Source organism: Sturnira hondurensis, unplaced genomic scaffold (assembly GCF_014824575.4).
Source record: "Sturnira hondurensis isolate 20B ecotype Veracruz unplaced genomic scaffold, ASM1482457v3 Scaffold0008948, whole genome shotgun sequence".
NCBI classification, from domain to species: domain Eukaryota; kingdom Metazoa; phylum Chordata; class Mammalia; order Chiroptera; family Phyllostomidae; genus Sturnira; species Sturnira hondurensis.
In genome coordinates, this window is record NW_028081579.1 from 1,254,874 (window position 1) to 1,268,749 (window position 13,876).

A 13,876-nucleotide genomic window follows, 5' to 3' on the forward strand; every position below is an offset into this window, starting at 1 on the left:
ACTCCCTTCTGGAGAATGTTAAAACCCTGAAACTACTCTTGGTGGAAACAACCCAGGGGTGCAGGTAGCTAGCTCTTCAGTTGGAGTCCTGCTTATTTACTGCTTAATAATTACACCAAGAAAGGGTTTTTGAGAGTTTTCTTTTAGCACATTGGCTTACATTTATGTAATGCTGGAAATGCCTGTGGGCATTTTCACTGGTCCCATTTACTTGTCAAAAGAAAGCATAATGAATAGTGAAAGCCTAAAAGCTACAGGTTAAATTATGAACCCAAGAACGGCCATTTGCAACTTAAGTGCTCTCTTGTATAAAACACCAAAAACGTGTACAAGCACTAGTCTTAAGCAGTCACACAAGTCTAAGCCACATTTATTTGCACATGTAATGGGCAACAGATACTCCAAATTCATACAAATTTATAAAATTAAAGTAATAATCACTTGGTACACTTGTGTTATCTTGTTTACAGATTCAAGTGTAAATGAACTTTATTTTGTAAACTTTTCATACAATACTTAAACAAAAATTCTTGAAAACACTTACTGGCATGTTTCAGTTAGAGCCAACACAAAGGTTAAGACAAGACCACAAACTCAAAAACCAAGTTTAGAATATATTTTTCTACCTCCCTCCCCTGGAAAGAAGTGATTATTTTAACAGATGCATATGCTGTGTCACAAATGAAAACAGAAGAATGATGCTCCCATAATCGTGAGGAAAATGCCAACCAAATTATAGTTTTAATTTATATACCAAATATATGGTGTAAATATGAGAAACAGGGAAATGTTTTGATGAAAATGAGGGAAATTAGAAAAAGTAGTAAATTTTAAGAACTATGCCCCCCCCCAAAGCTGCAAAGACCTGACTTTGACAATGCAAAATAATTTTCTAAGGCAAAGAAAAGTAGGGAAACCTTCAGACATTCTAACCATGTTCAGTATCTAGTGACAAAAGCTGAAAATTATATCAAGGGGCTATTTATTATACAAGTGTTGAAGATATCCCAAAACTACTGAAAGAAATGCACATTTATTTCTACAAAAACAACATATGATACAGAATTAGAAGGGAACAAACTCAAAGATTTACCTATTAAAATATACAGATTCTTGCTGAAGAGTATAGGATATTTAAAAAAGATGACAAGGGATGTTAATCTTTTTTATTATAATTATTTTTTTTACATATTTTGGGACCTCACATAATTTTGATAAATAACTCTTACAAAATTATGCAAAAAGTACAAGAATGTCTGGTAAACAAAGTCTGTATTTTCCAAAAAGATTTTTTTACAACATGCAATTCTTAAGGCAGCATCCTCCTTACAAGGAAAGGTAATCCTTTTACTCATCAAGAAATCTTCTGCTGCAAATTGGCTAAGAAAGCCTGGCTTCTTCCATTAACGCCTTTTGTCTTTCCTGTCTGATTTTCGGTCTCTTTCACTTCTTGAAGATCTTTTGCCTGATCGACTACTCTCAGATATAGACCTCTTTCTGTCGGACCGGGAATTCTTATCCTTTGATCCTTTTGTATCTCTACTACTGCCACCTTTTGAAGATTTGTGACTCCTTTCTAGTCCTGATGTATCCCTTCGCTTCCTATCCACGCTCCTCCTGTGCTTTCTGTCTCTATTATGTCCCCGCCCCCTACTCCGACTTCTGCTCTCACTACTACTACTGGTGCTGCTGCTGCTATCTCTGCTGCTGCTGCCGCTGGTACTGGAGCTGCTACTGGAACTACTTCGACTACTACTACTGCCACTGCTGGAACTGCTTCCACTGCTGCTACTGGTTGAACTGCTACTAGAACTACTGCTGCTGCTGCTCCGACTTCTACTCTTGCTCGTTTTATTTCTAGCTCGACCTCTACTTCTGCTCCTGGTTTTGGTTTTGGATTTGCTCTCTGAATGTACTGTCAAGAGTGGCTCTAATGCCATCTCAGTAAGTTTTACAGACTCTACGGGCATCTCCTTCCTCTCAGGTAGTAAATGCCCTTGCTCCTGAATAACCTGAGGTGATGACTCTAAAACAGCTAATGGCAAAACCTCAGGTTGAGAGGAAGGTTGGGGCTGGACTACTGGTTGGGGCTGGGGCTGGGGCTGAGGCTGAGGCTGAGGCTGAGGCTGAGGCTGGGGCTGAGGCTGAGGCTGAGGCTGAGACTGAGGCTGAGGCTGAGGCTGAGGCTGAGGCTGAGGCTGAGGCTGAGGCTGAGGCAGGGGCTGAGCTAAAGCCATAGGCTCAGGTTGAGGCTCAGATTCTTTCTCTTCTTTGTCCTCAGGCTCATTTTCCATTTCTAGAGCATTAGCATTCTCTTTTGCAGGAGAAAGAGACTTGCATTCTTTATCTGGCTCAACTTCAAATTCCATTTCTGACTCCAGTTCCTTGTTAGTTTCATTTTCTGAAGGTTCTACACTTTCAACCTGTTGAGTTTCCATTACCTCCTGCTCAGCAATTACATTTTTGACACTCTCCACCATCTCTAGCACATCCATAACTTCAGGCTGACTATCCTGCTGCTTCTCACTTTCCCTTACCTCAGTTTCCTCTTCCATCTTAACCTCCATCTCCTGTTTTTGTTCCTCCTCCTCCTGTTCTTTCTCTGCATCACTATGAACTATACTTATTTCCTTTTCCTCTTCCTCTACTGCTTCCTCTATTTCTACATCATTGTGCTGATTACCTGTCTCCTCCAACTCTTCCTCTCGCTGAGCCACCTTACCCTCTTCTTGTTCCGCCTTCTGTTCTTCATTTCGCACCACCTGTTGCTCTTTTTCCTTCATTGATTGTCTTCTAGGCCTAGCCTCCATTTTATTTATTTGTTCTGCAAATTCGAGGCGTCTACCTTCAAATAAAGCTAAAGAATAAAAATTTACACGTGTAAAAATTTACTACGGTTAAGCAAATAAGTCACAATTTGACCCCTGGCTACAAATCGTCCTTGAGTTTTATCTATACGTCTTTTTGTAAAGAAATGATGACAGAAAACTAACTATGCCAAGTAAGTAATTACAAATTGACATAAAACAACAAATGAAATAATCCACCCCAAACCTATATATAAATTAGTCCCAGGCAAAAACTACATATTTTCTAAGTGATGGACAAAAAGGACAATCTCTGGCTATTTAACTTCATGCTAGTTGTAAAACAGCAAAACTTCCTTCAAACAATCACTTTCAATGGTATATCATGCATTAATTTTCCTGATCCTATGAAGGAATGTCATCTCATCACCATCTTAGCAGTGTCTAGCCTTCCACGTGTGCTCCTCCCTCTTTGGACTACACTGATGTTCTCAAGTCCAACTTTTCTTGCTGCATTAGTATTTACGTCTGGCTACTAAAAAGTATCAGGCAAAAGTCATACCACTCAAATGCATAAGAAATGCTCATGTATTAAGCACCACCTACAAAATATAAGTTTCTGGTTAAACTCCATCATAAACAAATGCTCCCACACTCCAAACACATTAGCATCGTATTTTAACAATCAACTGTTAAATCACAACCTACTATAGGAAACAAACAAATGTGTTACCTTTTGCGTTAGGAATATTTTAATGGCTCTCTTCATGTACACTTACCATTCATTTTTCTCTGTGACTCTTCTATTAGTTTTTGGGTAGCTGGACACATTCTTCCAGGAATATAGAACAAATGGGGCTTTGTCTTAGTTCTTATATATTTAATTATCTTGGCATTGTGCTCATTCCATTCTTCTTGCTAAAGAAAAGGTTAAAAGGTCAGTGTTTTTGTAAACATGAAAGATCACCAATTTTAGAATTCTAAAGTACTACTCACCAGCTGCGCAAGCTCAACCTTCTGTTCCAAAAGCCGCAGTTCCGTCTGTTTAGCACGCCTCTCTTCAAAGAGTTCTCTCCTCTCATTTTCAACCTGCTTCCTCTCTTCTTCTGCCTGCACTTCAAGTTTTTGTTCAATTTCCTGGCGTCTTTTTTGCTAAAGATAAAAATGAACTTTAAAATCTTACTACATATCCTGATTATGTGAAGCATTACAATTTTACTAAGTTATCTGCATATAAGTTTCACATTTGCAATTTAGGGTACCAACTAATTCAAACTTGGTACTACTACTTAGCATTCGAGACTACTGACATTTCTTTCAGAAAATGGGAACTGAAGTTTTTCTGTGTAAACATCTGAATTTTAAAGCCATCAGGCAACATCAGTAATAGTTCCATTCCAACACGACTTTGAGGTAAGATTCATAAATTAAGTGCACACAGAAAAGTGTCTTTATAAGTTGTCTTCAGTTATTCTTCTTAAATAAAAATGACAGATACAATGTCCTAATGTAGTTAATGTCATACCTTCTCTCTCCACCTATTAAAAAAATGCTTACTCTTCACATTAAAATGCCTTTAAGCTTTTTATATTGTCTAGTAAAGTTAACACACAAAAGCTGAATTAAGTTTATTAATCTCCTATAACTGAACTGTTATCTCCCTTTCCTCCGTAAGTTCTCCCCTGAGAAGCAGGGCTTTGGGTATTCAACTCTACAGACCTTCAGCAAAATATAAGCTACTACAAAGATGACACAGTTCAATAAACTATGGAGGGCAGTAAACATTTAAGCTTTTGCTTCTAGAATGCTAAGTATTACCCCATAGCATGTAAATAAGTCTAAAAAGTTAGAATTACTGAAACTAGTAGCAATGATGAGTTCAATACCCTTGCTCAAGAAAAAGTACTTTGCAGCCTAAAGGGACTTGTTCAAGACCACAAAACAAAGTTGACAGAGAGCTGAAGGCAGAGCTCAGGTTCTCTTGAGTCACAGACCAGAGTTCTTCCCACTACAAAGAAGTTCACTCAATTGGTTCATAACGCCTTAAAAAAAGACCAGTTAACAAGTTTTCAAGTTCAATAAGCTTTATGTTTTACACTTGCTTCAATTCAGGCTGCAACTAAATCTTGAGAGCTTTCTGAGTCTTTTTAAAAACATGCATGCAACTATTTTGATAAGTAAAGGAAACAAAAAAAATTGTATAAATACCCTTTCAGTAGCAACAGTGGATTCTTGTTTAAATTTCTGAAGGGTGCCCATCAACAAGCCAAATATTCGCCGGTTCCTAAAGAACAGAAGAAAATTCTATTTCAGTAGGATTCACTGCATTTACACCTGTCATCTCCCAAAAAGAAACATAGGACGGGCACTTGGATAACTGCTTAATTTTTGTCGTTATTAAAGACTTTATTTATTTTCAGGGAGAGAGAAAGAGAGGGAGAGAAACACCAATATGAGAGAGAAATCAGTTGGTTGCCTGCTGCATGCCAATTGGAGTCCTGGCCCGTTCTTTCCCAGGCATGAGCCCTACCTTTCATTTCACAGGCTGGTGCTCAATCTACTGAGCCACACCAGCCGGGGCTACTTGAATTTTCTTAAAATTGCATTATCTGTCAAGTTTTTTCTCCCCAGAAATCACAAAAGGTACCTTTGCTTTCCCTTTTCATCCATATTTTGATCCTGGATAAGGTCTCTCCGTGTGCGCTCTTTGGAGGTAGCTACAACTGAAGACTGCAAAGCTGGCTGCAGGAGGAAAGAAAATCTTAGTGATTTAACAAGCATATGGGTGGTATTCTTTGAAGTGTTCTAAGATGAAAATACTTTATTTATTCTCTAAGAAGTTCTTTTCATCTCAATTACCTTTTTAACATCATCATCTTCTGGGTCGCTTTCTTGGCGTGATTCTCTCCGCGTCCGACGCTCCCCGCCCAGCCTGTGGTAGAAAAAATAATCTAAGTGATCACTACAGAATTTGGCTTAAGTGCATACCTAGGGCAAATGACTATCTTTTCTAGAACTCTTTTCCAGAAGTCTCATTCTATCAGTCTCCATCCAATTTTATACTTTCTTCCAGGAGTGAGGACAAAATATATCATCAGTGCCCAATCCAGATTCTGATCTCCCCAATCCTCAAACTGCCTACATTTTTGTAGTAGGAGACAGGAAAGCAGTAGAAATTCACTATTTTCTCAATCTTACTCATCTCGACCTTTATTTTTTTTGTTAGTAGCTATCATTAATGAAAACCTGAGTCGAGAGATACTGTGTGTCTAAGTGACCAAAAATAACCACACAGGATGGTCTGCTCAGGAATTCCTATCTGGGGAAGACATGGCAAGTAGTCACATCCGGGTATAATAGCTTCCTAAGCCAAGATCAATCTTTATGTCAGGTGAGCTCTAGCCACTATCTTATGAATCTAGGATAACATACCTTTGAAATGTCTCAGTGATTTCAAGACCCCTTGAAGGCATAACCACAGACTCCATAGCACAAGACCAGAGGCCTCATTGTTGTTACTGTGTTCTGACACACAATCTCTATGTTCAGTAAATGTTAACTATCCTGTGTCCACCAATGTAAAAAGGTTCTCCACTTTGCTTTCTATACTGTCCTAGACTTCCCTGCTTTGCCTTCTCCAGACTACTTAATCTACCACCAGTAGATTTCATGTAACCCTCATGTCTCCTTCTTTCATTCTAATGTATAAAATAAACTGGAAAATTGCTATTCTCCAGAGTATTTTCTCAATCCATTGAGATTTTGTTCCTGGGTATGTGCTCAAAATTTTGGCTCATATAAACTCTTATATAAAGCTTTTCTATAGACTGGACATATTTCATTGACAAAATACTCATTAAATGTTTACATCTGAATGCTACCTCAGACAATGAAACACATTTGGTATGCCTTCAGAATATTTTTTCAACATACCTACTGACTGCCCCTTCAAGGTCTCTCTGTTTGGCTGGGGGTCCTCCTCCACTATCTGAGAATCCACGCCTGTGATTAAAAATGTCCAACACAAAGCACTTGAAATTTAAGATAAATGATATTTCAAGGAAAACTTAAATTTTTAAATATCCTTCCAATAAAAGCAACCTTCTATGGGTATTTACTCCAGGATGCGTTTATAGCATTTTTAAAAATCCACAAGAATTAAGTTTACACAAAAATCATAGTTACTACATTCTCTAAAATTTAGTTCTGCATGTAAATGAAGTTCTGCTGTGCAGAAACTACAGCTGATCACAGCTTTAAACATAAACATTTCTAACACTGGTTCTAACATAAATTTTTGTTTAAAATACTATGTTAATTTAATACAACAACAGTAGCTGAGCATATGAGTTAAGTCCTAAGAAAATCTTACCTCAGCAATAAACTACCACGTCCTCTACCTCCACCAGGACCAGAAAGGGCCAGCAATCTGGCTTGGATGGGCCTACAAGATAGTTACAGATGAGTGTAAAAATCACGTGTGGGCACATCTAATGTATTTCATTCAACGGTGCGATTCATCATAAAGAGAAAACCAGAAAAGTTCTCAAAAGACGGATCAAATCTACGTATTTGTAAAAAGGCAGGAAACACAATTTTACTTTACTTCTTTAATTTTTCAAGATCAGTTATCACACAAATCACATTGACCTCGCCGCCACTACACGTTAACAACCTTGGATCAGTTCCTATTTTTGCCAACCCCAAGAAAGCTGCACGTGGGCAAGAGTCTGGCGGGGAGGCGGCGAGCCCTGTCCCCGGAGGGCCTCCGGGCCAGCTCGGCCCGGTGGTCGGCGGCGGGGAAAGGGGCTTTGTGCTGCAGTTCCGGGTCCGCACAGCCAAGGGCGGGAAGCCGAAGTCCCGGCCTTCCCACAGGCCTGGAAGCCAACCGGCGCACGCTGGATCCGCTCTCCTTCCTCATGCACCTGGGCCCGAGGACTTATGGCCGTGGGCCTTGGAGACTCCTTACCTCAATGAAGACCGGTTTCCACGGCCGCCTCGGAAACAGGCCGCGATGTTACAGCCTTCTCATAGCTGGTCGCCCTCCCCGCCCCCAATTCACCCTGGTCTGATGGCTGCCTCTCGGAGCCGGCATTGCTCATACGGCCCTTACCTCACGTCATTCGGATCCCGCCCGGTGAGCTTGCGAATATTCTCATCCACGTTCTTTAGGCTCTCTTTGGCCTTTTCCAGCTGCTCCTGCAAAGTTCTCACTGCGACCGCCATCTTCTCCCCGCAGCAGGATTCGAGACTGCTCCACAGGCCACCTCTAACTCTGTCGTGCCGCCAGAGGCGAGGAGACTGACAGCTGGGCTCAGCCAATGACGATAGGCGTTGTTTTCGGCCTCAACCACTCAGCAACCGGAAGGGGGAGAATCTTCCAATTTTCGACTCTAGGCCAATGAAAAGCCCGTCAGGCTGTCCTCCCCCCCACCAGTTAGCTGCGAGTGGCTGGGCTCAGCTTCTAACGCAGTGCCAGGGCGGGTTTATAAGTCCTTGGTTCTCAGAGACGCGGGCTCGCTGGTTTGCTCTCTTGAAGGGGGTTGCAGCGTTTTGTAGCTCTTTTGACTTGTGCTTTGACGAGCTTTAGTCTTAGCCATTTAATCACATCAAAGTGGGCTGGAGGCGAGTGTATTCTCCCACCGCCCCCATCAATGATTAGATTAGGAAAGGGTGCGGCCGTTGTGTGGTGCGCATGCCCAGAGAGTGCGGGGCGGGGGGCGGGGGGGTAGGGGGCGGTGCAGGCTTCCCAAGATTAGGTTGAACCAAAATGGGCGGAGGGAAGCAAAGGATGAAGAAACAGGAAGAATCCTTAATCTTAATCTGATAGCCAACAGTTATTTTGGGACGCTGTGTGAAACGCTGTACGCGTGTTATGCCTCTTAAAAGCTTGAATAAAATACCCGTTTTTCCTGACACGGAAATTGAGTCTGGGGATACTGTTATTGTCCCAAGGTCTTGCCAGCCTAGAATCACCGTCTGATCAGACCTTGTGCAAGGCTGTAATAGAAGAGAAAAGCGACGATGAGACCGGTGAGGCAGACATTAGCCTCTACTCCTGGTCCAGAGCTGGTTAGTTTAAGTTGTGGTCTAGGGAGCGGTGCTATTGGTTGTGTGTGTGATACTGTCCAACTGGTTGTCCTGTACCTTCATTGCCACCAGAAATATGTTTGCAAATATCTTTGCAAATTATAGTTCATAAAACATTTTCTCACAATGTTATTGTTAGAAATGCGTGACAAACAGAGACTGGAGGAACCAAATGATCTAAGTGCCTTTATTTGATGCTGCGCTTACAGATGGGCTGAGTTGGGATCCACTGCAGCCCCCAGGGGAAGGCAAGAGTGGGGTTTGTGGGAGGATAGGGGGGTGGTTAGTCTCTTGTTCTTTTGGGTCGGGCCCTCAGGTTTTCAGGATGTGAGCCGGGACAGTGGGTTAGGTAAAGGACTGGGGTGTTCCTGGGCTGGTACAGGAGGGGCAGTCGGACCAAAAGCCTTAGTGGCTGGCACCAGGTATCTATCTATCGTGCATTGGGAGAGAGTTTTGACTAAGCCACGGGCTATCAACTGAGTTGGGATAACAATCTCTAGCAGTCCAGAAGATTGGAAAACTGGCCTGACCCTTTCAGTTAGAAATAACGCTTGGATTCTCATTTTCCATCTCTCAGGCAGGCATCCTGGCACCACCCCTCCCCGCCCCACCCCAACACCAAGCATTAGCAGGCCAGCTGTATTTACCACCAGCCACCATTTTCATTCGCCCAACTTTTAAATGCTCCTCTGATGTATGAGCAGTAACCTAGGCCTTGAGGATAAATCCTAGAACAAGGTAGTGTGCTTCCTGCTTCTCTGGAGTTTATAAACTCCTCAGGGAGCAAAGATCATTCATTTAACAAATGTTTAATGAATGCATGTTATGTGCCAGGCAGTATTCCAGGAACTTGGATACATCAGTGTACATTATAGATCTCTCTGCTCAAGGAGATTGGGAGGAGAAAGTATGGAGGTAGAGGACAAAAATCAGTGAATTAACTAGCATGCTAGTGAAAGAGCGGAATATGCCACCCCCAAAAGTGCCAGGTTGACATATAAATTATCCTGAGCTGACTGCAATTAAGACCCAGCAGATTAAAGAAAAAGTTTAACCCACACCTGACAGGTGTGGCTCAGTTTGTTGGACATGGTCCTGCAAACCAAAAGGTCACCAATTCACTTCCTGGTCAGGGCACATGGCTGAATTGGGAGTTCTGAGCACATACAAGAAGCAGCCAATTGATGTTTCTCTCCCTCCCTTTCTCCCTCCCTCTCTAAATAAATAAATATAAAAAAAGAGAAGAAAAACTTTTTTCTCTCCCTAACTACTGAAAATAATTTAGTTAGGGGGCCTGGTCAAGGAAGAAGAGCTATTACCAGAGTTAACTTTTCTTTCATTTTTAAAAAAAATAAATTTCTTGGGTGACATTGATTATTAAGATTGTATGTCTCAAGTGTACAATATTATAGTGCACAATCTGAAAGATAACTTTTATCTGAAAGGCATACCTGCATGGCAAGGGAAAAGTCTGATTACCAAACATCTGCTCTTTTTTTAAAAAAGATTATTTTATTTTTAGAGAGAGGGGAAAATAGGGAGAAAGAGAGGGAGGGAAACACCGAATGATTGCCTCTCCCGTGCTCTCAACCGTGGACCTGTCTTGCAGCTCAGGCATGTGCCCTGACCCTAAAACAAACCAAGCACCTTTCGCCTCACAAGCCTACGATTAAATCCACTGAGCCACACTAGCCAGGGCAGTATCTGTTCTTCTTTCTGTGAATTGTCCTCTCATCATCTCGAGCCCCGGATCCCTATCCCATTCCTTAAGTTAGGACAGCGTATAAGTCTCAATTGCCCAACTTCCTTTGGGGTTTCACATTTTTACAGAGCTCTTATATTCATAAAATTAAATATATTTTTCTCCTATTAATCTATTTTATGTCAACCTAATTAGTAAACTAGCCAACAAACCTGAAAGGGTAGAAGGAAAACTTTTCCACCCAACATTAGAAACACAGAAGTGCTATTGAAAAAACAAAGTAAAATTAGGTAAGAGGGATGAAGATTGATGGATATTTCTTTCTGATTCTGAGCGTACTTGATGTCATTGATCCATATTAGAACCCTATGTTGTAGGCAATATGTGAACCAGGAGAACGTGGTAACAGTATATCCTAACACCAAATAAAACAGTGTTTCCGTTAGGTAGCAGCTAGGAATGAGTAGCCAAAGGAGAAATAAAGCAGGACCCTTGTCCAGTACAATCTAATAAAGAACTTAAAAAAGAGAGACATACCTCACCCATTGATTCAGCAGTACTGAGCCCCAGCTAATAGGATTGCCAGGTGTTCCAAACATCACAAGCAAAATTATAATAGCGCAAGAGGAGGGGAGCCCTTGAAATTCTGTGTGTATCGTCTCCACTAGCTGGGAATGAAGACCTCTATAATTGTTCCAAGGTCTGAGAGGGAGAAGGGGAGGGGAACCTAGAAACTGACTAAAGTACATAACCCCTGAACCCCAAGAGTTGGCACATTCAGATTAGCTGAGAACCCACTTGTGGCCAGGGGCTCAAGTGTATGAAAGAAAATTACTAACAACTTTATTTTCTCTATATGTGTGGTGTTCAAACTAGCTGGGTGTTTGCCTGTAGTTTTGTGTTCAAGTGTATCCCATAAATAAATTTGCTATCTCATTTCCACTATGTGTGCTGTGTCTCACCTGAATTATTCTTTTTTTTACATTTTCTTTTCTTTTTTAAGATATATTTTATTGATTATTCTACTAGTTGTTCCATTTCCCCGCCTTTATTCCCCTCCTCCCTGCACACCCCTTCCCACTCATAATCCCCACTTTAGTTCATGTCCATGGGTCATACATATAAGTTCTTTGGCTTCTACATTTCCTACACTATTGTTAACCTTCCCCTGTCTATTTTGTGCCTACCATTTATCCTACTTATTTCCTGTACATTTCTCTCTATTCTCCCTTCCCTTTCCCCACTGATAACCCTCTGTGTGATCTCCATTTCTGTGATTCTGTTCCTGTTCTAGTTGTTTGCATAGTTTGTTTTTGGTTTTGCTTTTTTGCTTTGTTTTGTTTTAGGTTTGGTTGTTGATAGTTGTGAGTTTGTTGTCATTTTACTGTTCATATTTTTGGTCTTCTTTTTCTTAGATAAATCCCTGTAACATTTCATATAATAAGGGCTTGATGATGAACTCCTTTAACTTGACCTATCTGAGAAGCGCTTTACCTGTCCTTCCATTCTAAATTAAAGCTTTGCTGGATAGAGTAATCTTGGATGTAGGTCATTTGCCATTCATAACTTGGAATACTTCTTTCCAGCTCCTTCTTGCCTGTAAGGTCTCTTTTGAGAAATCAGCTGACAGTCTGATGGGAACTCCTTTGTAGGTAGCTGTCTTCTTTTCTCTTGCTGATTCTAAGATTCTCTCCTTCATTTTAATCTTGGCTAATGTAATTATGATATGCCTTGGTGTATTCCTCCTTGGGTCCCACTTCTTTGGGACTCTTTGAGCTTCCTTCCTGAAACTCTATTTCCTTTGCCAGATTTGGGATGTTCTCCTTCATTATTTGTTCAAATAAGTTTTTAATATCTTGCCTTTCCTCTTCTCCTTCTGGCACCCCTATAATTTGGATGTTGGAATGTTTAAAAATGTCCTGGAGGTCCCTAAGCCTCTCCTCATTTTTTTGAATTCTTGTTTCTTCATTCTTTTCTAGTTGAATGTTTCATTCTTCCTTCTAGTCCACACTGTTTATTTGAGTCCCAGTTTCCCTCCTATCACTGTTGGTTCCCTGTACAGTTCTTTTATTTCACTTAGCATAGCCTTCATTTTTTCATCTAATTTGCGAGCAAATTCAACCAATCCTGTGAGCATCCTGATTACCAGTGTTTTGAACTGTGCATCTGATAGACTGGCTATCTCTTCATTGCTTAGTTGTATTTTTTCTGGAGCTTTGATTTATTCTTTCATTTGGGCCTCTTTTTTTTTTTTTGTCTCAGCACACCTGCTACATATAAGGGGCAGAAGCTTAGGTGTTCACCAGGGCGGGGCAACCCACATCACTGCTTCGTGATGCTGTATCTGGGGAAGGGGTCGAGAGGGAGCAATGGCGCTTGCTCTGCTCTCTGCCAGATTTCAGTCACTTCCCTCACTATCCACATGCAAAGTGGACCCTTCTGGTGCTGATTCCTGAGTGGGATTGTGTATGTTCTAGGACCCTGTGGGTCTCTCCAATGAACTCTCCTATGAGGCTGGGAGTTTCTCCTGCTGCTGCCTCAACCCCCACAGGTGTTTTCAATCTGTGATTTGAGGCTTTATTTCCCCACGGTGGGACCCTGGGTTGTGCGGTCTCTCTCTCCCCAGCTGTTCCTCCCAGTTTATCTGCTCGAAAGTGGGACCACCTGCTCCACCAGCTGTTGCCTTGCCATGAGTCCTCACTGCCTGGCTGCCCATCTCCTCCCCTCCTATTGGTCTGTATGGGTGTTTCTTCTTTAACTCCTTGGTTGTCGGACTTCCATACAGTTCAATTTTCTGCCAGTTCTCATTGTTTTTTGTTTTTATTTTAAAAATATTTTATTTATTTATTTTTAGGGAGAGGGGACAGGAAGGAGAAAGAGTGGGAGAGAAACATCAGTGTGTGGTTGCCTCTCATGTGTCCCCTACTGGGGACCTGACCTGCAACCCAGGCATGTGCCCTGACTGGGAATCAAACCAATGACCTTTTGCTTCACAGGCCCGTGCTCGAATCCACTGAGCTACACCAGCCAGGGCTGTTATTTGTTTTTAAATTGTTGTTGCCCTTCTTTTGGTTGTGCAAGGAGGCACAGTTTGTCTACCTACGCCTCCATCTTTGCTGGAAGTCCCTGAATTCTTCTCTTGTAAGCAAGGCAAGAACTGAGGAGGGAGAGCCCCTGGACTTGGGTCTCCTCAGTAACATTTCCATAAGAAAATGCTTTTAATGTTAACCAAAACCAGGATCTATTTCTGTTCCAAAGGATCTGGTATTTGGATTGT

The 13,876-nt window shown here is 41.5% G+C and overlaps 1 protein-coding gene across 2 annotated transcripts; it reads right to left on the reverse strand.

Annotated features, from left to right (window-relative positions):
- Positions 1–354: 354 nt before the first annotated feature.
- On the reverse strand, positions 355–8,111 carry PNN (pinin, desmosome associated protein). 2 transcript variants are annotated; one of them, XM_037056400.1, is made up of 10 exons: positions 7,921–8,110; positions 7,180–7,251; positions 6,741–6,809; positions 5,667–5,739; positions 5,455–5,549; positions 5,016–5,091; positions 3,804–3,959; positions 3,587–3,725; positions 2,198–2,857; positions 355–2,113 (listed from the first exon to the last, which is right to left on the reverse strand). In XM_037056400.1, the coding sequence occupies exons 1-10, from the start codon at positions 8,031–8,033 to the stop codon at positions 1,404–1,406; spliced, it is 2,163 nt and encodes a 720-aa protein (XP_036912295.1). In that variant the 5' UTR covers positions 8,034–8,110; the 3' UTR covers positions 355–1,403. The 2 variants fall into 2 exon arrangements, with proteins under 2 accessions (XP_036912295.1, XP_036912294.1); XM_037056399.1 differs by having other exon boundaries at positions 355–2,857; positions 7,921–8,111.
- Positions 8,112–13,876: the final 5,765 nt, after the last annotated feature.